Source organism: Pseudopipra pipra, unplaced genomic scaffold (assembly GCF_036250125.1).
Source record: "Pseudopipra pipra isolate bDixPip1 unplaced genomic scaffold, bDixPip1.hap1 HAP1_SCAFFOLD_47, whole genome shotgun sequence".
NCBI lineage: Eukaryota > Metazoa > Chordata > Aves > Passeriformes > Pipridae > Pseudopipra > Pseudopipra pipra.
The window spans coordinates 59,323-86,799 of record NW_026990950.1 but is presented as its reverse complement, the minus strand read 5'-3'; the positions used below and the strand labels follow the sequence as shown (position 1 = coordinate 86,799).

The following is a 27,477-nucleotide window of genomic DNA, read 5'->3' as shown; positions in this document are numbered from 1 at the left end:
CCAGGGCACCCCCCCAAAGGTGTTGTACAAAAGGGGGGTTTATTAAGCTGGGGGGGGCAGGGGGGGGTACAGGGATGGGAGGGGGGGTGGATGAGGTGGAGGGGGGGCCCCAGAGGGGGCCCCCCCAGCGTCTCAGTCGTCCTTGAGCCCCCCAAAAACCGAGGCTGGGACCTGCTTCTGCTCCAGCTGCACCTCTGGGGGGGACAGGGAGAGTGAGAGACCCCCGAAATGGGGGGGGGGGCCACACGACCCCCCCCAGCCTCCTCCCCATGGCACTGAGGCCTCTGCCCCCACCCCAAATATGGGTGTCCCACTGTCTCCTCCCTGTGCCCCGGGGGACCCCTCCCCCACACCCCAGTCCCCTCCCTGTACCCCCCCCATTGTCCTCCCCCGTGTCCCGGCCCAATGACCCCAATCCCTGTATCCCCCCATGGCCCCCCATCCCTGTATCCCCCCCATGACCCCCCCATGTCCCCCCCTGTCCCCCCATCCCTGTATCCCCCCCATATCCCCATCCCTGTAACCCCCCATGTCCCCCCATCCCTGTATCCCCCCCATGGCCCCCCTCCTGTCCCCCCCATCCCTGTAACCCCCCATGTCCCCCCCCATCCCTGTAACCCCCCATGTCCCCCCCTGTCCCCCCATCCCTGTATCCTCCCCATGGCCCCCCCTGTACCCCATCCCCATATCCCCCCCATACCCCCATCCCTGTATGCCCCCAATGTCCTTCCCAGTGCCCCCCTCCATCCCTGTATCCCCCCCATGGCCCCCCCTGTTCCCCCATCCCTGTATCCCCCCATGGCCCCTCCAGTGCCCCCTCATCCCGAATGCCCCCACACCGTGTCCCCCCGCCCATCCCTGTGCCCCCCCAGTCCCTGCAGTGCCCCCCCTGTGCCCCCCCGGTCCCAGTGCCCCTCCCAGTGCCCCCCTGCCCCCCCCTGCCCCCCCGGTACCGTCGGGTTCGTCGCCCTCGTCCTCGCCCAGGTCGATCTCCTCGGGTTCCCCTGCTGGGACAGGGTGGGCTCTGCCCCCCGGGGGGGCCTCGGCCCTGCACCCCCCCATCAGCACCCAGAGACCCCCATCAGCACCCAGAGACCCCCATCCCCTCATCAGCACCCAGAGACCCCCATCAGCACCCAGAGACCCCCATCCCCCCATCAGCACCCAGAGACCCCATCAGCACCAGAGACCCCCATCCCTCCGTCAGCACCCATGGGGGGCATACAGAGACCCCCCCTTGTCCCCCCCATCAGCACCCAGAGACCCCCCCTTGTCACACCACCAAAGGGGGGGGCACCTGAAGCCCCCCATACCCCCCTGAAGTGGGGACACAGCAGGGGGGGAACTGGGGGGGCTCCAGGACAGGGGTGGGACAGGGGTGGAGGGGATCCCGACCATGAATGGGGAGGGGACACGGGGACCCTCCAGGGGTGAGCTGGGACCCCCCATCCACAGGGACCTGCCCTGGCGGGGGGACCCACCCACCTGAGGGGGGGAAAGGGAGCCACAGGGTGGGGCTGTGAGGCCACGCCCACCTCACCTGTGGGGAACACCTGGGGGCGTCAGGTGGGCGTGGCCAGGTCACCTGGCCATGGGTGTGGTCACTCACCTGACAAACAGCACCTGCTGGGGGGGCCGGGGCGTGTCCCGCTGGCCCTCGGCCGCCAGAGCCTCGGCCCTCTGCTCCAGCAGCTTCATGTCATCCAGGCCACTCTGCCCCGGGGCCAGGTCTGACACTGCACCCCAAAAAACACAGGGATGGGTCAGGGGAGCCTTGGGAGCCCCCAAAACAGGGAGGGGTCAGAGGGAGCCTTGGGAACCCCCAAAACAGGGAAGGGTCAGAAGGAGCCTTGGGAACCCCCAAAACAGGGAAGGGTCAGGGGGAGCCTTGGGAACCCCCAGAAACAGGGAGGGGTCAGGGGGAGCCTTGGGAATCCCCCAAAAACAGTGTCAGGGTCAGGGGGTCTGTGGGAATCCCCCAAAAACAGGATGGGTCAGGGGGAGCCTTGGGAACCCCCAAAAGAGGAACAGGTAATGAGGAGCCTTGGGAAACCCCCAAAACAGGGATGGGTCAGGGGGCCATGGGACCCCCCTCACAGCCCCCTGACTACCCCTGGGACCCCCCCAAAAGAGGGATGGGGTTGGGGGGGCCAGAAAACATGGATGGGGTCGGGGGGACCGTGGGAACCCACAGGGGGCTGGGATGGGGACACCTCAACACCCTGGGGACACCCTGGGGACACCCCAGCACAGGGACACCCCAGAGCAAGCACGTGACCCCCTTGTGACCCTGGGGACACCTCGTGGTCCCTGGGGATGCCCTGGCACAGGTGGGGGGGACAGGGGGCACCCAGGACACCCACGGGGGTCAGGGGACACCCCTGGCCCTGAGGACACCCCTGGGGACACCCCTGGAGACAAGAGCATCCCACAACACCCACACGGGCCCTGAGGACCCCCCCGTGGCCTTAGGGACGTGCCAGCACTTGGCACCCCCGGGGCCTTTGGGACACCCTGGCACACGTAGGGGCGGTCAGGGGACACCTGGGGACACCCCAGTACGGGGGCACCTCCAACATACAGCACCCATGTGACCTGAGGACCCCCCCAGCCCCAGGGACACCCCTGGACACCCCTGGGGACACCCCTGGGGACACCCCTGGGGACACGGGCGTGTTCTCTAAACCTGTGTCCCCCCCTGTGTCCCCCCTGCCCCCCTGTGTCCCCCCCTGCCCTCCCCCGGTGCCCCCCGGTGCCCCCGTGCCCGCTGACCTGTGCCGGTGGCGCTGCCCGAGGCCTTGAGCATCTGAGAGGCCATGAAGTTGACCCTGGGTGTTGTAGGTGGCCTGGACGCTGCGCTTGATCCGCAGCATCTCCCGGATCGTGTCCTCGTTGCCGTGGCGGATCTCGAACTCCTTCCACGTCTGCCAGAAGCTGCCTGTGATCTGGGGGGGGGCACAGAGGGTCAGGGGGGGCCACGGCACCCCAGGGACACCCAGGGGTCATGGGGACAGCCTTGGGGACATCCCAGCAGAGGTGGGGCGGGGGGGGTTGAGAGGACCTGGGGCACCCTGGGGACAGCCAGGGAACATGGGAGACACCCCTGGGGACACCCCAGCATAGGTGTAGGGGGGTCAAGGGGGACCTGGGGCACCCTGGGGGCGCCCCTGGCACCTTGGGGACACCCCAGCACAGGGGCATCCCAGAGCAACTGTGGGGACACCCCTGTCACCCTGAGGACACCCACAGGGTCAGTGGACTCAGCTTTAGGGACACCTCAGCAGAGGGGGGTTGAGGGGGCCTGGGGACACCCCTGACACCTTGGGGACACCCAGGGGACGCGTAGGGACAGCCCTGGGGACGCCCCAGCACAGGGGCACTGCAGGGCAAGCACGTGACAGCCCTGAGACCCCAGAGACACCCCCATGACCCCGGGGAGCCCCTGGCACAGGTAGGGGGGGCAGTGGACACCCCTGGCCCTGGGGACACCCCTGGGGACACCCCTGGGGACAAGGGCACCCCACAGCACCCACACAGCCCCGGGGACACCCCTGGCCTGGGGGACACCCTGGCATGTGACACTTGGGTGTCCCCGGGGACACTACTAATCCCCCCTCACACTATTTGGTGCCCCCCAGCCCTGGGTATCCTCCCGGGTGCCCCCCATGCCCCCTCACCAGGGGTCGCAGATCTGGGAGCAGTAGGTGTAGATGTGACCCCTGTGTGACCCCTGTGCCCCCCCCGTGCCCTCACCCGGGGGTCGCAGATCTGGGAGCAGTAGGTGTAGATGGCACGGGCCCGATCCACCTCGCCCAGCTTGCACTCCATGTCGGCGAAGCGCAGGCACAGCTCCCGCGCCGCGTCGTCCCCCAGCACCTGGGGGCACAGCACACCCACCTGTGCCCACCTGGCACTACCTGGCACCACCTGTGCCCACCTGGCACCGCCTGGGCCCACCTGCCCCCCGCCAGACCTGCCAGGGCCCCCCCACCCCGGCACCCACGTGGTGTCAACAGATCCCTGTGCCCCTGCGCCATCCCCAGCCCCTGCGGGTGCCCCCACCACCTCTGGTGCCCCTTGTCACCCCCCAGCCCCTCTGAGTGTCCCCCCCACCCCTCATGCCCCTTTGTCACCCCCAGGTGCCCCTTGTCACCCCCAGCCCCTCGAGATGCCCCCCCCAGTGCCCCTTTGTCACCCCCAGATGCTCCTCGTCACCCTCCAGCCCCCCCAGGGTGCCCCCACTGCCCCTGGTGGCTCTTGTCAACTGCTGGTGCCCCTTTGACACTCCCCAGGCCCCCCGTGCCCCCCCAGTGCCCCCTGTGCCCACCTCGATGGCCCGCTGGTAGATGGGCCGGGTGTGGGTGACCCCGAAGAGCTCCCACAGACCCCCAGTGTCCCCCAGTGCCCCCCAGTGCCCCCCCAGTGCCCCCCATGCCCACCTCGATGGCCCGCTGGTAGATGGGCCGGGTGTGGGTGACCCCGAAGAGCTCGGCTGCCCGGCGGATGTAGATGTGGAACATGTCCCGCTGCTGCTCGGGGGGCACAGCCCGGGTGCCCCTCTCGTACACGCCCATGGCCCGGCGCGCCAGCCCGAACTGCTCCTCCAGCCGCGCGTACAGCAGGTAGATGGCTGGGGGGGCACCGACAGGGACCTCCTGGCACACCTGGGTACACCTGGGCACACCTGGGCACCCCCCTGGGCACACCTGGGCACACCTGGAACCCCCCTGGGCACACCTGGCACTCCTGGAACACCCCTGGGCACACCTGGGCACCCACCTGGGCACACCTGGGCACACCTGGAACCCCCCTGAGCACACCTGGGCACACATCCAGGCACCCCAGCATGGCTGGGGAGGCACCATCACTGCCCAGCAGTGCCCACCTGGCACCCCCCCAGCAATGCCCACCTGGCACACACCTGAGCATCTGCCCAGCACCCTCCCAGACACCCTGACACAGCTGGGGGAGTACCTGTTGCTGCCCACCTGGGCACACACCTGGACACCCTGCTGGGCCCTGCCCAGCACCCACCTGGGCACAGCCGTCGGGGCACACCTGGTGCACACCTGGGCACAGCTGTCAGTGCACACCTGGGCACAGCCGTCAGGGTACACCCAGTGCAGTCCTGGTGCACACCTGGTGCACACCTGGGCACAGCTGTCAGGGCACACCCAGTGCAGTCCTGGTGCACACCTGGGCACAGATGTCAGGGCACACCTGGTGCACACCTGGGCACAGCTGTCAGGGCACACCTGGTCACCCACCTGGGCCCCCCAACACGGCCAAGGGGGCGCAGCTGTCCCCCACAGCCCCCCTATACCTGGATGGGCACCTGGCCTGGCACCCCCTGACCCCCCCTTCCCCCCCACGCCCTGAGGGGCACCAGCCCTGACACCCCCCACCCCGCAGCCCCCCCTGCTCGGCCGGGCACCCCCCACCTCGACCCTGCTGTGCCCCCTCCCCCCCTCCCCGTGCCCCCCCAGAGCCCCCCATGCCCCCCGTGCCCCCCCATGCCCCCCTGTGCCCCCTTACTCTTGGCGTGCTGTGGGGGGCACCCGTCCAGCGCCTGCTCGAACAGGTCCCGCGCCCTCTCCAGCTTCCGGCCCCCGTAACGGGCCACGAACTTGGACAGGTACGTGAGCCACAGGTCACCCACGTGCGGCCACCGGAACAGGGCGATGCCACGTTCGTAGGCCTGGGGACACACAGGGACAGCATCACCACGGGGACAGGGACACAGGGACAGCGTCACCACGGGGACACACAGGGACACAGGGACATGAGCCACAGGTCACCCACGTGTGGCCACCGGAACAGGGCGATGCCACGTTCGTAGGCCTGGGGACACACAGGGACAGCGTCACCACGGGGACACACAGAGACACGGGGACAGGGACACGAGCCACAGGTCACCCACGGTGCCACGCTCATACGCCTGGGGACACACAGGGACAGTGTCACCACGGGGACAGGGACACAGGGACACAGGGACAGGGACGTGAGCCACAGGTCACCTGCGATGCCACGCTCGTACGCCCGGGGACACGGGACAGTGTCACAAGGGCATGGATGGCATCGCTGCTGGGACAGGGACAATATCACTGCTGGGATAGGAATGCTGTCACTGCTGGGACAGTGACACAGGGACAGTACCATCATCAGGGATAGGGACAGCACTGGGACAGACACACACAGACAGCGTCATCACAAAGCATATGGGGACAGGGACAATGTCACCACAGAGACACAGGGACAGGGACACGAGCCACAGGTCACCCACTGCGGCCACTGGAACAGGGTGATGCCACACTCACAGGCTTGGGGACACAGGGACAGGGACGCTGTCACCACTAAGACAAGGACATAGAGACAGTGTCACCACAGTGACAGGGACACAGGGACAGGGACACAAGGACAGAAACACAGGGACAGAGACAAGCCACAGGTCACCCACTGCGGCCACCGAACAGGGCAATGCCACACTCACAGGCCTGGGGACATGAGCACAGTGACACTGTCACCACTAGGACAGGGACAGTGTCACCAACAGGGATGTGAACACAAGGACAGTGTCACCACAGGGACAGTGTCACCACTGGAACAAGGACAGTGTCACCAGCAGGGGTGTGAAGACAAGGACAGTGTCACCACAGGGACAGTGTCACCACTGGAACAAGGACAGTGTCAACAACAGGGATGTGAACACAAGGACAGTGTCACCACAGGGACAGTGTCACCAGCGGGACAGGACAATGCCACGTTCATGTGCCTGAGGGGACAGAGGGACGTGGGGACACGGACACGGTACAGGGTCACCCCCGGGTGCTGCCCTGACACTGTGTCACTGCCTGGCACCACTGTCACCACCACTGCCACCACCACTGCCACCACCACTGCCACCCCAACACTGCCATCACCCCGATACCATGTCACCACCTGACACTGCAGTCACCATCTGACTGTCATCTGTCCCTGACACTGACACTGCTCCCCTGACACCGCTGTCACCCCTGTCACCACCCTGACACCACCCTGTCATCACCCTGACACCACCCTGTCACCACCCTGTCACTACCCTGTCGCCCCTGGCAGCGCCTTGACAACGCTGTCACCACCCTGCCACTGCCACTGCCACTGCCACTCCAATACCAATGTCCCCATCCTGTCACTGCTGTCACCACCCTGCCACTGCCACCCCAAAACAGATGTCCCTGCCCTGCCACTGTCACCACCCTGTTGCTGCTGCCACTGCCCGAACACTGCCCTGACACTGCTGTCACAGTCCTGTCACTGCCACCATCATCCTGACACCGCTGTCACCACCCCTGCCATCCCCCCCACGTCACCCTGCCACCACTGTCACCCTGCCACCACTGTCACCCTCATCCCTGGCACAACTGCTGTCAATGCTGCCAACACTGTCACCTCTGTCACTGCTGCCACCCCCTGTCACCACTCCTGTCACTGCTGCCACCTCCTGCCACTGCTGCCACCCCTGTCATTGCTGCCACCTCCTATCACTGCTGCCACCCCTGTCATTGCTGCCACCCCTGTCATTGCTGCCACCCCTGTCACTGCTGCCACCCCCCTGCCAACACTGCCACTCCTGTCACTGCTGCCACCTGTCACTGCTGCCACCCCTGTCATTGCTGCCACCCATGTCATTGCTGCTACCTCCTGTCACTGCTGCCACCCCTGTCACTGCTGCCACCCCCTGTCACTGCTGCCATCCCCTGTCACTGCTGCCACCCCTGTCACTGCTGCCACCCCCCTGCCAACACTGCCACCCCTGTCATTGCTGCCACCCCCTGTCACTGCTGCTACCGCCTGTTACTGCTGCCACCCCCTGTCACTGCTGCCACCCCCTGTCACCCCCCCTGCTGCCAGGAGCCCCGGGGCCATCCTAGGATGTCGTGCCCATGGTGTCCCCACAGCCCTCCTTGGACACAGGGTCACCACCCTGTCCCCAGCCCCCACCCTGGGGTGTCCCATCCAACTCTTCCAGCCACGGGGTGTCCCCTGTCACCTTCACACTGTGTCCCCAAGTGTCCCCAGCATCCCTGTCACCTCGAAGCTGTCCCTGAAGCGCCCGTGCTCCTCCAGCCACAGGGTGCTCCCAGCCCCCCTGTCCCCAGGCTGTCCCCGGGCTGTCCCCAGGTGTCCCCAGGTGTCCCCTGTCACCTCGAAGCTGTCCCAGAAGTGCCTGTGCTCCTCCAGCTATGGGGTGCTCCCAGCCCCTCCCCTGGGGTGCCTCCAGCCCCCCTGTCCCCAGCTGTCCCCAGGCTGTCCCCAGGTGTCCCCAGGTGTCCCCTGTCACCTTGAAGCTGTCCTCGAAGCGGCCGTGCTCCTCGAGCAGCAGGGCGTAGTTGATGACGATCTGGGGGGTGGCGATGCGCAGGTCCAGGATGCGCTCGTACACCGCCCGCGTCGACTGCGGGCACGGAGGGGTCAGGGGGGCGGGGGGGGGCACCCCCACAGCCACCCCAATGACAGTGACACCCCCATACCCACCCCAAGGGCAGTGATACACCCACATCCACCCCGGGGCAGTGACAGTGACACCCCCACAGCCACCCCAATGACAGTGACACCCCAATGACACTGACACCCCCACACCCATCCTGGGGACAGTGATACCCCCACACCCACCCCAGGGGCAGTGACAGTGACACCCCCACACCCACCCCAAGGGCAGTGACACCCCCACAGCCACCCCGGGGACAGTGACACCATTACAGTCACCCAAAGGGCAGTGACACCCCCACATCCACCCCGGGGCAGTGACAGTGAAACCCCCACAGCCACCTCAATGACAGTGACACCCCCACACCCACCCCAGGGGCAGTGATACCCCCACACCCACCCCAGGGGCAGTGACAGTGACACCCCCACACCCACCCCAAGGGCAGTGACATCCCCACACCCACCCCGGGGCAGTGACAGTGACACCTCAACACCCACCCCAGGGGCAGTGACAGTGACACCCCAACACCCACCCCAGGGGCAGTGACACCCCCACAGCCACCCTGGGACAGTGACACCCCCACACCCACCCCAGGGACAGTCTCCCCCCTGCCCAGCACCTGCTCCGGGCTCAGCACCCACGGGAGGTCTCCTCGTGTCAGCCTTGTCCCCCCCGTGTCCCCAGGTGTCCCAGGTGTGTCCCCAGGTGTGTCCCCCTTGTGTCCCCCGGTGTCCCAGGTGTGTCCCCAGGTGTGTCCCCCCCCGTGTCCCCAGGTGTCCCAGGTGTGTCCCCAGGTGTGTCCCCCTCGTGTCCCCAGGTGTCCCAGGTGTGTCCCCACGTGTGTCCCCCCTCGTGTCCCCAGGTGTCCCAGGTGTGTCCCCAGGTGTGTCCACCTCATGTCCCCAGGTGTCCCAGGTGTGTCCCCAGGTGTGTCCCCCTCATGTCCCCAGGTGTCCCTCCATGTCCCAAAGTGTGTCCCTGTGTCAGTCCTACATTCCCCCCTGTCCCAAGCATCCCCCCTGTCCCAGGTGTGTCCCCCATGTCCCCCCACGTGTCCCCAGGTGTCCCTCCACGTCCCAAGGTGTGTCCCTGTGTCAGTCCTACATCCCAACCATGTCCCCTCCGTGTCCCCCCCCTCCCCAGCTGTCCCGTGTCCCCCCCATCCCTAGCTGTCCCCCCCATGTCCCCAGGTGTCCCCAGGTGTCCCTGTGGGGTGTGTGCCCACCTGGAAGGTGCCCAGGCTCTCCCCCGTGTCCCCAGGTGTCCCCCCCATATCCCCCCTGTCCCCAGGTGTCCTTGGGGGGTGTGTGCCCACCTGGAAGGTGCCCAGGCTCTCCGCCTGTCCCCAGGTGTCCCCTCCATGTCCCCAGGTGTCCCCGGGTGTCCCTGTGAGGTGTGTGCCCACCTGGAAGGTGCCCAGGCTCTCTCCCGTGTCCCCAGGTGTGTCCCCCCCATATCCCCCCTGTCTCCAGGTGTCCCCAAGGGTCCCTGTGAGGTGTGTGTCCACCTGGAAGGTGCCCAGGCTCTCCCCCTGTCCCCAGGTGTCCCCCCATGTCCCCCATGTTCCCAGCTGCCCTGTGAGGTGTGTGCCCACCTGGAAGGTGCTCAGGCTCTCCCCCCTGTCCCCAGGTGTCCCCAGGTGCCCTGTGGGGTGTGTGACCACCTGGAAGGTGCCCAGGCTCTCCCCCTGTCCCTAGGTGTCCCCCCCCATGTCCCCAGGTGCCCTGTGGGGGGTGTGCCCACCTGGAAGGTGCCCAGGCTCTCCTCCAGGTCAGCGAGCATGGACCACACCCTGAGGGATTTGTAGAGCCGGTTCTGGACGGGCTCGGAGCTGTCGAAGTACTCGGCACGTTTGGCCGGCAGGGCCGTGGCTTTCTGGGGGGAGGGGGCACAGGGGGCTCAGGGGGGGCCCCAAAACCCCCCAAACTCCCCCCCCCAGAGCCCCCAGCCCTGTGGTCCCACCTGAGGACAAAGGTGTCCCTCAGGGCTTCTCTGGCTGCACCCCCCTGCTCCCAATCCCCCCCCCTCACATTCTGGGGTTTCCCCCCATTTCAAGGGGTCATGTAGGGGGTCCCCCAAGTCCCCAACCCCCCCCCAGACCCCCTCTCCCTCCCCCCCTGGATCCCAGCCCTGACATCCCACCTGGGAGAGGGGTGGCCACTGGCAGTTCCCTGCCCCCAGACCCCTGTATTTCAGGGATCCCCCATTTTTGGGTCTCCCCTCACTCTGGTGTCGTCCCCCCTCCCAGGTTTTGGGGTCCCCCCTCACCCAGAGCACCCCCGGAACCTCCTCATGCTGCAGCTCCAGCTCCCATAACTCGTGCCCCCTGCCCTCAACACCCCCCAGTTTTTGGGTCTCCCTCTCATTTTTGGGGTCCCCCCCTCACTCTGGTGCCCCGCCCCCCAGGGTTTTTGGGGCCCCCCCTCACCCGGAGCACCCTCAGGGCCTCCTCGTGCCGGTGGTGCCGCAGCTCCAGCTCCCCAAACTCGCACCAAACGGCCGCCAGGTCCTCCACCCTCCGGAACCGCACCCGGGTGGCCCTGGACAGGATGGCCCTGGCCTGGGGGGGACATGGGGGGGTCAGGGGGGGTCACAGGATGGCCCTGGCCTGGGGGGACATGGAGGGGTCAGGGGGGGGTCACAGGATGGCCCTGGCCTGGGGGGGACATGGGGGGGTCAGGGGGGGTCACAGGATGGCCCTGGCCTGGGGAGACATGGGGGGGGTCACAGGATGGTCCTGGCCTGGGGGGGTCAGGGGGGGTCACAGGATGGCCCTGGCCTGGGGCCCCAGGCAGGTTTAGGGGGCCCAGAGGCAGTGTGGGGGTCCCAGGCAGGTTTGGGGGGTCCCGGAGGCAGTGTGGGGGTCTCAAGCAGGGTTGGGAGGTCCCGGGGGTCCCAGGCTGGTTTGAGGGTGCCAGGGGCAGGGTGGGGGTCCCAGGGGTCCCAGGCAGGTTTGGGGGGTCCTGGGGGCAGTGTGGGGGTCCCAGGCTGGTTTGGGGGTCCCGGGGGCAGTGTGGGGGTCCCAGGCCGGTTTGGGGGTCCCAGGGGCAGTGTGGGGGTCCCTCACATCGTCCAGCTGCCCGTTGTCCTCGTAGAAGCGGGCGAAGGCCACCCAGAGCTCGTGGGGGCGGCCGGTGGCACGCTGGGGGTCCACGGTGCGCACGGCCTCGGTGTAGGTCTGGATGATCTGGGGTGGGGGGGACACGGGGGGACGTGGGGGGGACATGGGGGGGACAAAGAGGGACACGGGGGGGGCGCAGAGAACAGCGGTGTCACTGCCAAACTCCCTGTCTCGGTGTCCCCGGGTGCCTCCCACACCCCCCAGTGTCCCCAGGTGTCTCCCACCCCCCCAGTGTCCCCAGGTGTCCCTCACACCCTCGCCAGTGTCCCCAGGTGTCCCCCACACCCCCCCCAGTGTCCCCAGGTGTCTCCCACCCCCCCAGTGTCCCCAGGTGTCACTCACACCCTCCCCAGTGTCCCCAGGTGTCCCCCACACCCCCCCCAGTGCCCCCAGGTGTCTCCCACACCCCCCCCAGTGTCCCCAGGTGTCCCCCACACCCCCCAGTGTCCCCACGTGTCCCCCACACCCCCCCAGTGTCCCTCTGTGTCCCCCACACCCCCCCCGCCTCTGCCATGTCCCTCTCTGTGTCCTCCCCTTCCTGTGGGTCCCTCCTCCTCCCCAAGGTGCCCCCTGTGCAGCCCCCCCGTGTGTCCCCGTGCCCCTCCCACCTTCTCGGGGTGCCCCTGGTGCAGAGCCACCCTCTTGTGCCACTCGTGCACGTTGTGGGGGTTCTGTCTCAGCAGGACACTGTTGAGCAGCAGCGGCCGCCGCGCCATGAGCCGCTCGAACCGCGCCAGGCGCAGCTCCAGCTCCACCTCCTCTGCGGGAAAACGGGGGGTCAGGGGGGGTCAGACACCCGGGGGGGGTCAGGGGACACGAGGGGGAGTTCAGGGGACACATGGGGGGTCAGGGGACATATGGGGGGTCAGGGGACACGAGGGGGGTCAGGGGACACAGTGACCCCCGGGCACAGGGCCATGAGCCACTCGAACCGCGCCAAGTGCAGCTCCAGCTCCACCTCCTCTGCGGGAAAACGGGGGGTCAGGGGGGGTCAGACACCCGGGGGGGGTCAGGGGACACAGGAGGAGTCAGGGGACACGAGGGGGGTCAGGGGACACGGGGATCCCCCAGGCACGGGGCCATGAGCCACTTGAACAGCACCAGGTGCAGCTCCAGCTCCACCTCCTCTGCGGGAAAATGGGGGGTCAGACACCCAGGGGGGGCTGGGGGAGGTCAGGGGACACAGGGGGAGTCAGCAGACACAGGGACTCCCCGGGCACGGGGCCATGAGCTGCTCGAACCATGCCAGGCGCAGCTCCAGCTCTGAGGGGGCACAGCCGGGTTGGGGGGGATCAGGGGGGCACGGGGGGGGGTCACAGCAGGTCAGGAGACACAGGGGGATTGGGGGGGTCACAGGGGTTGAGGAGGTCACAGGACACAGGGGGATTGGGGGGGGTCACAGGGGTTGAGGAGGTCACAGGACACAGGGGGATTGGGGGCCTCACAGGGGTTGGGGAGGTCATAGGACACAGGGGGTCATGGGGCTTGGGGGGGTCACAGGGGTTGGGGGGGTCAGAGGACACAGGGGGTCATGGGGCTTGGGGGGGTCAGAGGACACAGGGGGTCAGGGGCCACGGGGCCACGAGTCACCCAAACCGTGCCAGGAGCAGCTCCAGCTCCACCTTCTCTGAGGGGGCACGGGGGGTCAGGGGGGCACAGGGGGTCACATGGGGTCAGGGGGATACAGGGGTTCGGGGGGGTCCCAGGGGGGTGTGTGCCCCCCACCCCACACACCCCCCCCCCTCCACCTGTGCCCCAGCTGTGCTGCCCAGGCGGGCCCTGATCACACCCTCCTTGCTCACCTCAACCTAATCCCCCCCATTTTGGGGTGTCCCCCCAATTTTGGGCTGTCTCCCCCCATTTTGGGGTGTCCTCCCCCATTTTGGGGTGTCCCCCCCGTTCCCATTCCAGCTGTACCGTCCTGTCCCCGCCCCAGCTGGGCCTGGGTGTCGAGCAGGGCGGCGATGACGCTCTCCTCGAACCGGGCGTAGCTGTCGAAGACCTGCGTGAAATCCCGCACGGTCATCACGGTCTGCACGGCCTCCTCGTACACATCCCGGGCCTGGAATGGGAATGGGAACACAGGGAATGGGATCAGGGACAGGGATAAACATCATCAGGGTCTGCACGGCCTCCTCAGACACATCCCGGGCCTGGAACGGGAATGGGATCAGGGATCATCAGGGTCTGCACGGCCTCCTCAGACACGTCCCAGGCACGAAGACTCAGACAGTGTTGGGAGACACAAGAACAAACGCAGTGACAGACACAGGGACAGACACAGGAACAGTGACAGACACAAGGACAAACACAGGGACAGACACAGGGACAGACACAGGAACAGTGACAGACACAAGGACAAACACAGGGACAGACACAGGGACAGCAACAGTGACAGACACAGGGACAGACGGAGGCAAGGACAGACACAGGGTCAGACAGGAGGACAGGCACAGGAACAAGAACAGCACACGTTCCCAGGGGTATCAGTCAGTCATTCCGAGGCGGTATCAGTTATTCCCAGGACGTGTCAGTCAGTCCTAGGGATGTTAATCATTTCCACAGATGTCAATCATTCCCAGGGGTGTCAGTCCTGGGGCTGTCAGTCAGTCATTCCCAGGAGTATCAGTCAGTTATTCCCAGAGGTATCAATCATTCCCAGGGGTGTCAGTCAGTCCCAAGAGCTGTCGATCATTCCCAGGGGTGTCAATCAGTCCTTCCCAGGGGCTGTCAGTCATTCCCAGGGATGTCAATCATTCCCAGAGACGTCAGTCATTCCTGGGGCTGTCAGTCATTCCCAGAGGGTGTCAGTCATTCCCAAAGGGTGTCAGTCATTCCCAGGAGATGTCAATCATTCCCAGGGGTGTCAGTCATTCCCAGGGATGCCAATCATTCCCAGAGGCGTCAGTCATTCCCAGGGCTGTCAGTCATTCCCAGGGGCTGTCAGTCATTCCCAGGGGTGTCAGTCGTTCCCGGGGCTGTCAGTCATTCCCAGGGGCTGTCAGTCATTCCCAGGGCTGTCAGTCATTCCCAGGGCTGTCAGTCGTTCCCGGGGCTGTCAGTCATTCCTGGGGTCCCAGCAGGGCCAGGCTGTCACCTTCTCGAGGTGGCCGCAGCGCACGTAACAATCGGCCAGAGCCCCCCAGAGCCGCCCCCGCTGGTCCGTGAAGCGCGTGAGGCCCCCCCGGATGATCCCCCCGGCGTCCAGCGAGCGAACACGGTCGGGGTGCTGGGACAGCAGCTCACACAGCTCCTGCCACAGCTGGGGGATAAAGGGGGGGGTCAGAACCCCCAGAACCCCCCCAGCATCTCCCAAAACCCCCAGATCTCCCCCAGTGCCCATGAGACCCCCCAGTGCTATGGGACCCCCCCAGTGCCCGAGGGACCCCCACCACGGGGTGCTGGGACAGCAGCTCACACAGCTCCTGCCACAACTGGAGGGGAAATGGGGGGGGGTCAGAGCCCACAGAGCCCCCAAAAACCTCCCTGAAACCCCCCAGTGCCCAAGGGACCCCCACCCCAGGGTGCTGGAACAGCAGCTCACACAGCTCCTGCCACAGCTGGGGAGGAAATGGGGGGGTCAGAACCCCAAAAACCTCCCTGAGACCCCCAAAACCTCACAGGGACCCTCAGGACCCCCCAACCCCTCCTGCTCCCACAGGTGCCCCCACCACCACCCTGGGTGCTCCCTCCATCTCCAGAGGTGCCCCAGAGGTGCCCTGGGTGTGTCCTCCTCCCCCACAGCCACAGAGACCCCTCCCTGTCCCCAGAGGAGCCCCCTGGACCCCCCAAGGTGTCCTGGATCCCCCCTGTGCCCCCCCAGGTCCCCCCTGTGCCCCCTATGGTGTCCCAGGTCCCCCTGTGCCCCACCATGTGCCCCAGGTCCCCCCCGTGCCCCCCAAAGTGTCCTGTGCCCCCAGTGCCCACCTGGTAGTTGGATTTGCCCTCCCTGGACACGAATCTCTCGTCGTTCACCAGCCGGGCCAGAACCTGCGCGGCCTCGTCCAGGCGGCCCACGGAGCGCAGGTAGGACACGTACTGCTCTGCCTCCTCGGGGCACAGCTGGGGACAGGGGACAGCAGTGTCACCTCAGGGTCACCTCAGGGTCACCTCAGGGTCACCTCAGGGTCAGCTGAACCCCCCCAGTGTCACCTGAACCCCCTCAGTGTCACCTGAACCCCCCACGGAGGACAGGTAGGACACGTACTGCTCTGCTTCCTCGGGGCACAGCTGGGGACAGGGGACAGCAGGGTCACCTCAGTGTCACCTCAGGGTCACCTCAGTGTCACCTGAACCCCCCTGAGCACAGGTACCCCACGTACTGCTCCACCTCCTCAGGGCGTAGTTGGGCACAGGGGACAGCAGTGTCACCTCAGTGTCACCTGAATCCCCCCCGTGTCACCTGGGCCCCCTCAGTGTCACCTGCCTGTTCCTGTGGTGCCACCCCTGTCCAGGTGTGTCACCGCGCCAAGGTGACACTGCCAGGTGAGTGCCCTGTCTTGGGCTGATTCCAGCTGTGTCCCTGTCCCCAGGTGTCCCCAGCTGTGCCCCTGTCCCCAGGTGTGTCCCCAGATGTGTCCCCATCCCCAGGTGTGTCCCCAGATGTGTCCCCAGGTGTGTCTCACCTTGAGGAATCTCCTGAAGACCCTGACGGCGGTCTTGGGCAGGCGGTGTTTGTGTCCCCAGGTGTGTCCCTGTCCCCAGGTGTGTCCCCAGCAGTGTCCCTGTCCCCAGGCGTATCCCTGTCCCCAGCTGTGTCCCTGTCTCCAGGTGTGACCCCAGGTGTGTCCCTATCCCCAGGTGTGTCCCCAGGTGTGTCCCTGTCCCCAGGTGTCCCCAGATGTCCCCAGGTGTGTCTCACCTTGAGGAATCTCCTGAAGACCCTGACGGCGGTCTCGGGCAGGGGGTGTTTCCTGACGAAGCTCAGGTAGGGGGGCCACAGCCGCCGGTGTTGAGTGATGGGCAGCGCCCGCAGCGCGCGGTCGAAGGTGCGGCGCGTGCGCGTGATCCGGCCCTGCTCCGCCAGGAACTGGCAGTAATCCAGCCAGATCCGCGGCATCTGGGGGCACAAGGCGGTCAGGGGGACACAGGGGAGCAGCAGGGTGAGCAGGGCGGTCAGGGGGATACAGGGGTGATCCGGCCCTGCTCCGCCAGGAACTGGCAGTAATCCAGCCAGATCCGCGGCATCTGGGGGCACAGGGGGGTCAGGGGGGCACCGGGGGGTCAGTGGCGTGTGGGTGATCCGGCCCTGCTCCGCCAGGAACTGGCAGTAATCCAGCCAGATCCACGGCATCTGGGGGGGCACAGGGCGGTCAGGGGGGCACAGGGGGGTCAGGGGAGCAGCAGGGTGAGCAGGGCGGTCAGGGAGGCACAGGGGGGCACAGGGGGGTCAGTGGCATGTGGGTGATCCGGCCCTGCTCTGCCAGGAACTGGCAGTAATCCAGCCATATCCGCGGCATCTGGGGGCACAGGGGGGTCAGGGGGGCACAGGGGGGTTATGGGGTGGGTGTAGGGCTGGGGGGGCACCAGGAGGGTTAGGGGGAGCTCGGGGGGTCAGGGAGGTCCCAAGGGGGTCAGGGGGAGCTGGGGGGGACTGGGGGGCAATAGGGGGGTCAGGGGGAGCTCGGGGGGTCAGGGAGGTCCCAAGGGGGTCAGGGGGAGCTGGGGGGGACTGGGACGCCATGGAGGGGGGGGGTTATGGGGTGGGTGTGGGGCAGAAGGGGCAGGTCTGGGGCTGGGGGAAGTTTGGGCCCCTCATGGCCCCATCACCTCCCCGTGTCCCCCCATGTCCCTCTGTGCCCCCCATGTCCCCGTGTCCCTCACCTTGTGCATGAACACCATGTCGCCCCCACGTCCCCCTGTCCCCCCCATGTCCCTGTGTCCCCCCCATGTCCCTCACCCTGTGCATGAACACCAGGGCTCTCCTCGTGTCCCCCCACGTTCCCCTGTCCCCCCCATGTCCCTGTGTCCCCCCCATGTCCCTGTGCCCCCCATGTCCCTGTGTTCTCCCCATGTCCCTCACCTTGAGCATGAACACCAGGGCTCTCCCCATGTTCCCCCAGGTTCCCCTGTCCCCCCCATGTCCCCCTTTCCCCCCCATGTCCCTATGTCCCCCCCATGTCCCCCTGTCCCCCTCATGTCCCTGTCCCCTCCCATGTCCCTGTCCCTCCCATGTCCCTGTGTCCCCCTCATGTCCCCGTGTCCCCCCCATGTCCCCGTGTCCCCCCCATGTCCCCGTGTCCCCCCCCATGTCCCCCTTTCCCCCCCATGTCCCTGTCCCCCCCCATGTGTCCCTGTGCCCCCCCATGTGTCCCTGTGCCCCCCATGTCCCCCTGTCCCCCCCATGTCCCTCACCTTGTGCATGAACACCAGGGCTCTCTCGTGCACAGCGTTGACCTCCTCAAAGGCGGGGTCTGAGGGGCAGCGACCTTTGACCTGTGCCCGGCGCTGCCGCAGGTACTGGTACCACAGCTTGTAACTAGGGGGAAACCTCTGTCAACTGGGACACCCCCTGTGCCACCTGGGGCACCCGGAACACCCCTGGGTCACCTGGGACACCTCTGTGTCACTGCTACAGGTACTGGTACCACAGCTTGTAACTGGGGGGACACCTCTGTCACCTGGGGCACCTGGGACACCCCTGGGGCACCTGGGACACCTCTGTCACCTAGGGCACCTGGGACACCCCTGGGGCACCTGGGACACCTGGGACACCTCTGGCATGTGGGGCACCTCTGTGTCACTGCTACAGGTACTGGTACCAGAGCTTGTAACTGGGGGGACACCTCTGTCACCTGTGTCACCTGGGACACCCCTGTGTCACCTGGGGCACCTGTGTTACCTGGGACACCTCTGTGTCACTGCTGCAGGTACCGGTACAACAGCTTGTAATTGGGGACACCCCTGTGTCACCTGGGACACCCCTTGTGCCACCTGGGACACCTGTGTCACCTGGGACACCCCTGAGTCACCTAGGACACCCCCTGTGTCACCTGGGACACCTGTGTCACCAGGGGCACCCCCGTCACTGCCACAGGTACTGGTAGCACAGGTGCACCCCGGGCACCCCCAGGTGTACCCCAGGTGTCCCAAGGCATCCCCAGGTCACCCCCCTAGGTGTATCCCAAGGTACCCCCAGCTGCCCCCGGGTGTGCCCTCTGAGATCCCTGCTAGCCCCAAGTGCCCCCCAGGTGCCCCCCAGGTACCCCCCAGGTGTATCCCAGGTTCCCAAGGGTGCCCCCCTTGGTGTATCCCGGGTGCCCCCCAGTGCCCCCCCAGCCCATAGGTGTGCCAGGTGTACCCAAATGTGCCACATGTGCCCAAGTGTGCCCAGATGTGCCAGGTGTGCCCAGGTGTGTCCCAGGTGTACCCAGCTGTGCCAGGTGTGCCCAGCTGTGCCCAGCTGTGCCCAGCTGTGCCAGGTGTGCCCGTACCTGCCGGGCAGCTCCCGCAGGGCCCTCTCGTAGATCTGGTTGAGGCGGGGGCGGGGCCCGCGCTGCCGGGCCTGGGCATAGCGGAGCCACCCCCGCACCGAGAAGGGGTTCCGGAGCAGCTCCTCCTCGTGCTGCACCTCCTCGTCCTCCTGGGGACACAGAGGGGACAGTCAGGGGACAGGGACAGGGAACAGGGACAGCTCCTCCTCGTCCTTCTGGGGGGACAAGGGATAGTCAGGGGACAGGGGACATGGCAGGGACAGCTCCTCCTCATCCTCCTGGGGACACAGAGGGGACAGTCATGGGACAGGGACAGGGCACAGGGACAGCTCCTCCTCGTGCTGCACCTCCTCGTCCTCCTGGGGAGACATGGGGACAGTCAGGGAACAGGGGAGATGGCAGGGACAGTCAGGGGACAGAGGACATGGCAGGGACAGTCAGGAGACGAGAGACATGGCAGGGACAGTCAGGGGACAGAGGACATGGCAGGGACAGTCAGGAGACAAGAGACATGGCAGGGACAGTCAGGAGACGAGAGACATGGCAGGGACAGTCAGGGGACAGAGGACATGGCAGGGACAGTCAGGGGACAGGGGACACAGCAGGGACAGCTCCTCCTCGTGCTGCACCTCCTTGGCCTCCCGGGGGGACATGGGGACAAGAGACAGCACCAGGGGACATGGACAGGGGACGCTGTCAGGACACAGGGACAGGGACAGCTCCTCCTCATCCTCCTGAGGGACATGGGGACAAGGGACACGGTCAGGGGACAGGGGGACACAGACAAGGGACAGGGGACACAGACAGGGGACAGCAGGGAGGGAATCAGGGACCAGGACAGGAGGTGAGAGACAAGGAACAGGGACTGACAGGGACAGGGGGGACAGGGACAGGGACGGACAGGGACAGGGGGGACAGGGGGATGGGGACACCAGGCCGGGGGTGACAAGGAGGGCACAGGGAGGGGACAGGGCCAGAATGACAGCACTGACATGGGGATAGGGCCAGGAGCAGTGGGGACAGGGAGGACACGAGTGGGGATGTGGGGGTGGGAGACAGTGGGGACAATGGAACAGGCAGGAGATGGGACATGGGGACAGGAGAGGGGACAAGGACACAAAAACAGAGCCCTGGGAGGGGATGGGGACACCGGGATGGGGACAGGGATGAGCACAGGGACACGAGAGGGGACAGGAGAGGGGACAGGGACACAAAACCATGGCCGTGGGAGGGGGTGGGGACATCGGAATGGGGACAGGGCTGGGGACACAGGGACAGGGACACGAGGACAAGGACGTGGGGCAGGGCTGGGGACACTGTGATGGGGACAGGACCAAGGCTTGGGACAGGGACAGTTAACAGGAAGGGACACGGGGCCGGGAGGGGACACGGATGGGGACCGGGCTGGGTGTGGGACCAGAGACAGGAGGGGACACGGGGATGGGGGACAAGAACAGGGATGGGGACAAGGAATGGGGACAGGGATGGGGATGGGACACGGATGGGAATGGGACAAGGATGAGAATGGGAATGGGACAAGGATGAGAGGAGGCTCCTGCTCTCGTTCGTGCTCCCCCCGCGCTTCCCGGAGCCGCTGCAGTTCCTGCACTGCCGGCTCAGTCTCTGCCGGGGGGGGCACCCGCACTCACAAAGCACAGCTCGGGCCGCTCCGGGCCCGACCCCGCTCCGGGATCCGCCACCGCTGCCGGCTCCGCCCCGGGCTCCTCCCGCGGCGCCTCCGTCGCTGCCTCGGTCGCTCCCGGCCCCCGTTCCGGCTCCTCTTCCGCTCCCGGCGGCTCCTCCATCGCCTCCATCTCCGGCCCCGCCGCCGCCATTTGCCCGCGCGCCGCCTCCACTTCCGGCGCCCCGCCCTTACTTCCGCCTCGCCGTCACGGGCCACTTCCGCCCTCGCCGTTTCCCCCGTTCTCATTGGCCGCCGCCCGTGCCCGTCACGCCACCGCCTCTCCCGGGCCGCGGAGATCTCAGCCAATAGACGACGGCGGTGCTGGCGGAGTGGCCAATGGGAGGCCGCCGTGTTGCAGGGTGGGGAAGGCGGAAGCGAAGGGGCGCTGGGGGAGCCATGGGGGTGAAGCTGGAGATCCTGAGGGTGAGGGGGGCGGGGGCCGGGGGGGGCGGGGGGTCACTGAGGGGGTTTAACCCCGGGGGGGGGCAATTAGGGGGGAGGGGCAGGTGGAGGGGGGAGGTTTGGAGGGGGTTTAACCCCGGGAGGGCAATTGGGAGGGGTTAACCCCGGGGAGGGGGCACTTGGGGAGGGCACTTTGGGAGGAAATTGGAGGGGGAAGTTTAACTCCGAGGGGGGCAGTAAGGGGGAGTTGGAGGGGTTTCATCCCGAGAGGGCATTTGGGGGGGCAATAAGGGGGAGTTTAACCACGGGGGGAGGGCGGCTTGAGGGGGGGTAACCCCGGTGAGAGGGGAGGGGCAGGTGGGGGGGGACACTGGGGAGGGGAACCCCGGGGGGGACAGTTTGGGCACACAGGTGACGGGGGGGGGGGTGACAGGTGACATTTGGGGACAGCGGGGTAGGTGGCGGGACGCTGTGGGGGACGGGAGGGGACGGTGACAGTGGGGGGACAGTGACACTGGGGGGGGACAGGAGAGGACGGTGACACTGGGGGGGACAGGAGGGGACGGTGACACTGGGGGGGACGGGAGGGGACGGTGATACTGGGGGGGACAGTGACACCAGGGAGGGGACAGGAGGGGACGGTGACACTGGGGGGGACGGGAGGGGACGGTGACACCAGGGAGGGGACAGGAGGGGACGGTGACACCAGGGAGGGGACAGGAGGGGACGGTGACACTGGGGGGGACAGGAGGGAACGGTGATACTGGGGGGGACAGGAGGGGACGGTGATACTGGGGGGGACAGGAGGGAACAGTGATACTGGGGGGGACGGTGACACCAGGGAGGGGACAGTGACACCGCCCGCAGTGCTGCTGGACCTGCCCTGCCCCCCATGGAGGTACAGGGGGGACACAGGAAGGGACACGGGTGACATAGAGGGGTCACAGGGGCATCACAGGTGACACGGGGGGACACAGGTGGCACAGAGGGTGCACAGGTGACACGGGACACAGAGAGGGGACACAGGTGACAGAGGGAGGTGACACAGGGGGGTCACAGGTGACACAGGGAGGTGACACGGGGGGTCCCAGGGGACACAGGTGACACAAGGAGGTGACACGGGGGGTCTCAGAGGACATAGGTGACACAGGGGGGTCACAGGTGACACAAGGAGGTGACACGGGGGGTCCCAGGGGACACAGGTGACACAGGTGTCCCCGCTCCTGATGTCCCTGGGTTTGTCCTTCACGGCCAGGGGTGACAGGGAGCAGAAGTGACACAGGGAGGGGACACAGGTGACAGGGGAGGTGACAGCAGGTGACACAGGTGAGAGAAGGTGTCGCAGGTGACACGGGGAGGGGACACAGGTGGCAAGGGAGGTGACAGAGGTGACAGAAGGTGTCGCAGGTGACAGGGAAGGTGGCAGCAAGTGACACAGGTGTCCCTGTCCCAGCTATTGCTGTTTGTCCTTTCCTGGGTGTGACGGGGGGCTGGGACGGGTGACACAGGCGTGTCCCAGGTGTGTCCCAGGTGTGACACAGGTGTGTCCCAGCTGTGTCCCCATGTCCGCAGATGTTCCTGTCCCTCCCCGTGGGGCTGTTCTGGGTGACATGGGTGGCACAGGGAGGTGACACAGGTGTCACAGGTGTGTCCCTGTCCCCAGATGTTCCTGTACCTGTCCTTCCTTGTCAGGGTGTTCTGGGTGTGACAGGTGACATAGGTGTGTCCCAGGTGTGTGACCAGTGTGTCCCCAGATGTTCCTGTCCCTGTCCTTCCCAATGGGCCTGTTCTGGGTGTGACAGGGGGGTGTGACAGGTGACACAGGTGTGACCTGGGTGTGACCCAGGTGTGACCCAGGTGTGTCCCCAGATGTTCCTCTACCTGTCCTTCCCAGTGGGCATGTTCTGGGTGTGACAGGGGGTGTGACAGGTGACACAGGTGTGTCCCAGGTGTGTCCCCAGATGTTCCTGTACCTGTCCTTCCCCGTGGGGGTGTTCTGGGTGTGACAGGTAACACAGGCGTGTCCCAGGTGTGTGACCCAGGTGTGTCCCCAGATGTTCCTGTCCCTGTCCTTCCCGGTCAGGGTGTTCTGGGTGTGACGGGGGTGTGACAGGTGACACAGGTGTGTGACAGGTGTGTCCCCAGATGTTCCTGTACCTGTTCTTTCCGGTCAGGGTGTTCTGGGTGTGACGGGGGTGTGACAGGTGACACAGGTGTGTGACAGGTGTGTCCCCAGATGTTCCTGTACCTGTTCTTTCCGGTCAGGGTGTTCTGGGTGTGACAGGAGGGTGTGACAGGTGACACAGGTGTGTCCCAGGTGTATGACAGGTGTGACCCAGGTGTGTCCCCAGATGTTCCTGTACCTGTCCTTCCCCATGGGGGTGTTCTGGGTGTGACAGGTGACACAGATGACGCAGGTGTGTCCCAGGTGTGACCAGGTGTGTCCCAGGTGTGACCCAGGTGTGTCCCTGTCCCCAGATGTTCCTGTCCCTGTCCTTCCCCGTGGGGGTGTTCTGGGTGTGACAGGGGGGTGTGACAGGTGACACAGGTGTGTCCCAGGTGTGTCCCCAGATGTTCCTGTACCTGTCCTTCCCCGTGGGGGTGTTCTGGGTGTGACAGGTGACACAGGTGTCCCAGGTGTGTCCCAGGTGTGACCCAGGTGTGTCCCCAGATGTTCCTGTACCTGTCCTTCCCGGTCGGGGTGTTCTGGGTGTCCAACCAGGCCGACTTCTTCGAGCGTCACGTGATCGAGCGCAAGGTGGGGGAGGGGCTCTGGGGGGGAGGGGACGCTGAGGGGACACCCCGATGTCCCCCTGATGTCCCCCCCGGGCCCCTCCCCCCCTCACTCGCTCTCCTTCCAGAGGCAGATCTTCCCGCCGGACAATCCCGAACGGGTGAGGGACTCCAGAGTGACCCCAAATGTCCCCAGGGTGTCCCCAAATGTCCTCAAATGTCCCCAGAGTGCCCCCAGAGTGTCCCTATGTTTTCCCAGGGTGTCCCCAAATGTCCCCAGGGTGTCCCCAAAGTGTCCCCAGAGTGTCCCCAAATGTCCCTAAAGTGTCCCCAGGGTGTCCCCAAAGTGTCCCCAAATGTCCCCAGAGTGTCCCCAAGGTGTCCCCAAATGTCCCCAGGGTGTCCCCAAATGTCCCCAGATGTCCCCAGAGTGTCCCCAGATGTCCCCAGATGTCTCCAGGGTGTTCCCAAAATGTCCCCGGGATGTTCCGATGCCCCCAGGGTGTCCCCAATGTCCTCCTCAGTGTCCCCAAGGTCCTCCTCAGTGTCCCCAAGGTCCCGACATGTCCCCTGGGGTGTCCCCCACGTGTCCAACATCCCCCGAGGTGTCCCCAAGATCCCGAAGTGTCCCTCGGGGTGTCCCCTCAGGGTGTCCCCAACATGTCCCCACAGTGTCCCCAAGGTCTGGGGGTGTCCCCAACACCTCCTGAAGGGTCCCTGAGGTGTTCCTGGTGTCCCCAAGGTCCCCAGGGTGTCCCCAAATTTTCCCAGGGTGTCCCCAAATGTCCCCAGATGTCTGCAGGGTGTTCCCAAAATGTCCTCAGGATGTTCCAAGATGCCCCCAGGGTGTCCCCAATGTCCTCCTCAGTGTCCCCCAGGTCTCCCTGCTGTCCCCAAGGTGTCCCCCAGGTCTCCCTGGTGTCCCCAAGGTCCCCCGAGGTGCTCCCAAGGTGTCCCCAAAGTGTCCCCTGAGGTGTCCCCGTGGTGTTCCCAACACCCATCTTGGTGTCCCCGACGTCCCGAAGTGGCCTCAGGGTGTCCCCACCACCTTCAATGTCCCCCCTGGTGTCCTCATTGTCCCCCTGGTGTCCCCAATGCCCTTCTCGGTGTCCCTAAGGTGTCCCCAAGGTCCCTTGATGTCCCCAACATCCCCCCCAGTGTCCCCCTGATCCCCACAGGGTCCCAAACATCCCCCTTGGGGTCCCCAGTGTGTCCCCAAAGCCCCCCCAGTGTCCCCAAAGACCCTCCCCAGTGTCCCCAAAGACCCTCCCCAATGTCCCCAAAGTCCCTCCCCAGCGTCCCCACTGTCCCCGATGTCCCCAGTGTTGCCCTGGTGTCCCCAATGTCCCCAACACCCTCCCAGTGTCCCCCTGGTGTCCCCTCACCCTGCCAGTGCCACCCCTCTGAGGTGAGGGGACACTCCTGGCCCTGAGGTGTCCCCTCCCTGGGCGGGTCCCGCCCCGTGTCCCCACACGTGTCCCCACACGTGTCCCTGCTGTCCCCTGTGCCCACGTCCATGGCCCTTGTCCCTGTGTCCTGGCCTGTCCTTGTGTCCCTGCTGCTCCATGTCCCCTGTCCTGTGGCCCCATGTCCCTTGTCCCCATGTGCCCTGACCCCTGTCCCTGCCACCCTGTGTCCCCTGTCCTGTGGCCCCGTGTCCCTTGTCCCCATGTGCCCTGACCCCTGTCCCTGCTGCCCCATGTCCCACATCCCCATATCCCCGTCCCTCTGTCCCCATATCCCGTCCCATGTTCCCCTGTCCCGTGTTCCATGTCCCCATAGCCGTTGTCCCGTGTTCTCCTATCCCATGTCCTGTGTCCCCATGTCCCCGTATCTGTTGTCCTGTGTTCCCCTGTCCCATGTCCCTGTCCCATGTCCCCATATCCCTTGTCTCCTGTCCTGTGTCCCCATGTCTCCTGACCCCGTCCCATGTCCCCATGTCCCTGTCTCATGTCCTCTGTCCTTGCTGTCCCCTGACCTGTCCCCATGTCCCACTCACCCCATGACCCCTATCCCATGTCCCTGACCCCTGTCCCATGTCCCTGTCCTATGTCCCTGCTGTCCCCTTGTCCCTCTGGCCCCCAGCCCATGTCCCCATGCCCTCGATCTATGTCCCCTGTCCCTGAGCTGTCCCTGCCCCTGAGTTGTCCTTGTCCTTGAGCTGTCCCTGTCCCCTGTCCTTGTCCCTGGTCTGTCCCTGAGCTGTCCCTGTCCATGTCCCTGTCCATGTCCCTGAGCTGTCCCTGTCCCTGTCCCTATCCCTGTCCTTATCCCTGTCCCTGAGCTGTCCCTATCCCTGTCCTTATCCCTGTCCCCGAGCTGTCCCTATCCCTGTCCTTATCCCTGTCCCTGTCCCTATCCCTGTCCTTATCCCTGTCCCTGTCCCTATCCCTGTCCCTGAGCTGTCCGTGTCCGTGTCCCCTCAGCGCCGGGCCATGGCTGAGCTGAAGCAGCGGCTGCGGGAGGGGAAGGGGGCCCAGGCGTGAGGGGACACGAGGACACCCCCGGGGACACGGGGACACACGGCCATCCCCGAGGACAGAGGGGACACGGGGACACAGGGCCACCCCCGAGGACAGAGGGGACACGGGGCCACCCCCGGGGCCAGCGGGGACACGGCGGGGGCCGGAGGGGACACGTGGCTGCAGCTGTGACGTCGCTGGGACCGCGCTGGGGACGGAGGGGACGCGTGGCCACGTCCTGTCACCGAGACCTCGCCGTGACAGCACCGCAGGGGTGGCATCGGTGACAAAAGGGACACGGGGCTGCGGCTGTGACGTCTGGGGACATCATCACGACCACATCAGTGGCAGAGGGGACACAACACATCCTGTCGCCGTGGCCACACCCTGTGCCATCGCTGGGGCCTCCTGGGGACAGAGGGGACACGTGGCTTTGTCCTTGCACCGGTGCCGTGGCCACGTCGGTGGCAGAGGGGACACGAGGCCACGTCCTGTCCCTGTGGGCACCCCCTGGTGCCACCACCGGGACCGTGTTGGTGACAGCAAGGGCACCTGCAGCCAATGGCATCGTGGTGACAGGGGACGTGTGGCCGTGTCCTGTCACCAAAGCCACATCGTGACAGTGCCGTGGTGACAATGTCAGTGACAAAGTGACACGTGGCAGTGCCCTGATGCCATCCCTGTGGCACGCTGGTGACAGAGGGGACACGTGGCCACGCCCTGTCACCGAAGCCACGTCGTGACGCCGTCGCCGTGCTGGCACCAGTGACAGAAGGGACAGTGGCAGCGTCCCGGTGCCACCACCGTGCCCGCGCTGGCAGAGGGGACACGTGGGCTCCTCTCGTGTCGGTGACAGAAAGGCCACGTGCCCTGGGCTGATGCCACCACTGCAGGTGGCACCGGGGCCACGTGGCCGCCCCCGTGTCCCTGTGCTGGGGACACGTGGGGACAAACGGGACACGTGTCCGGACCTGCCGCTGCCACCCGGCCCCGAGGGGACACGTGGCACCCCCGGCTGTCCCCTCCCCCAATAAACGGCGCTGGCACCGCCCGGGGTGTCCCCAGGGTGTCACCAGGGGGTGGCAGGGCCACCCAGGGGTTCTGCGTCCCTCAGTGTCCCCTGGTGCCACCCCATGGGTGTCCTGTGTCCCTCAATGTCACCGAGTGCTGTGGCT

General features: G+C 66.3%; 2 protein-coding genes across 2 annotated transcripts; one reads left to right on the top strand and one right to left on the bottom strand.

Annotated features, from left to right (window-relative positions):
- Positions 1–35: 35 nt before the first annotated feature.
- XAB2 (XPA binding protein 2) lies at positions 36–20,891 on the bottom strand. The gene is given in 20 exon segments (XM_064643586.1): positions 36–194; positions 954–1,048; positions 1,610–1,736; positions 2,773–2,827; positions 2,829–2,945; positions 3,754–3,876; positions 4,440–4,630; positions 5,536–5,698; positions 8,321–8,434; positions 10,211–10,342; positions 10,896–11,027; positions 11,535–11,654; positions 12,197–12,348; positions 13,506–13,650; positions 14,686–14,850; positions 15,516–15,650; positions 16,450–16,647; positions 17,943–18,066; positions 19,022–19,170; positions 20,671–20,891. Coding segments are annotated over 20 exon segments (2,685 nt in total). The 5' UTR covers positions 20,857–20,891; the 3' UTR covers positions 36–132.
- Positions 20,892–21,031: 140 nt separating this feature from the next.
- On the top strand, positions 21,032–27,462 carry LOC135408439 (protein PET100 homolog, mitochondrial). Its single transcript, XM_064643599.1, has 4 exons — positions 21,032–21,128; positions 23,779–23,865; positions 23,969–24,001; positions 26,267–27,462. The coding sequence occupies exons 1-4, from the start codon at positions 21,042–21,044 to the stop codon at positions 26,324–26,326; spliced, it is 267 nt and encodes an 88-aa protein (XP_064499669.1). The 5' UTR covers positions 21,032–21,041; the 3' UTR covers positions 26,327–27,462.
- Positions 27,463–27,477: the final 15 nt, after the last annotated feature.

What these genes read in the sequence shown, in the direction of transcription:
- LOC135408439 (XM_064643599.1), top strand. Translation starts at nt 21,042, where the DNA reads ATGGGAGGCCGCCGTGTTGCAGGGTGGGGAAGGCGGAAGCGAAGGGGC. An exon ending in TGAAGCTGGAGATCCTGAGG is followed by an intron (nt 21,129 to 23,778) that starts GTGAGGGGGGCG and finishes GTGTGTCCCCAG; the next exon opens with ATGTTCCTGTACCTGTCCTT. An exon ending in GTCACGTGATCGAGCGCAAG is followed by an intron (nt 23,866 to 23,968) that starts GTGGGGGAGGGG and finishes CTCTCCTTCCAG; the next exon opens with AGGCAGATCTTCCCGCCGGA.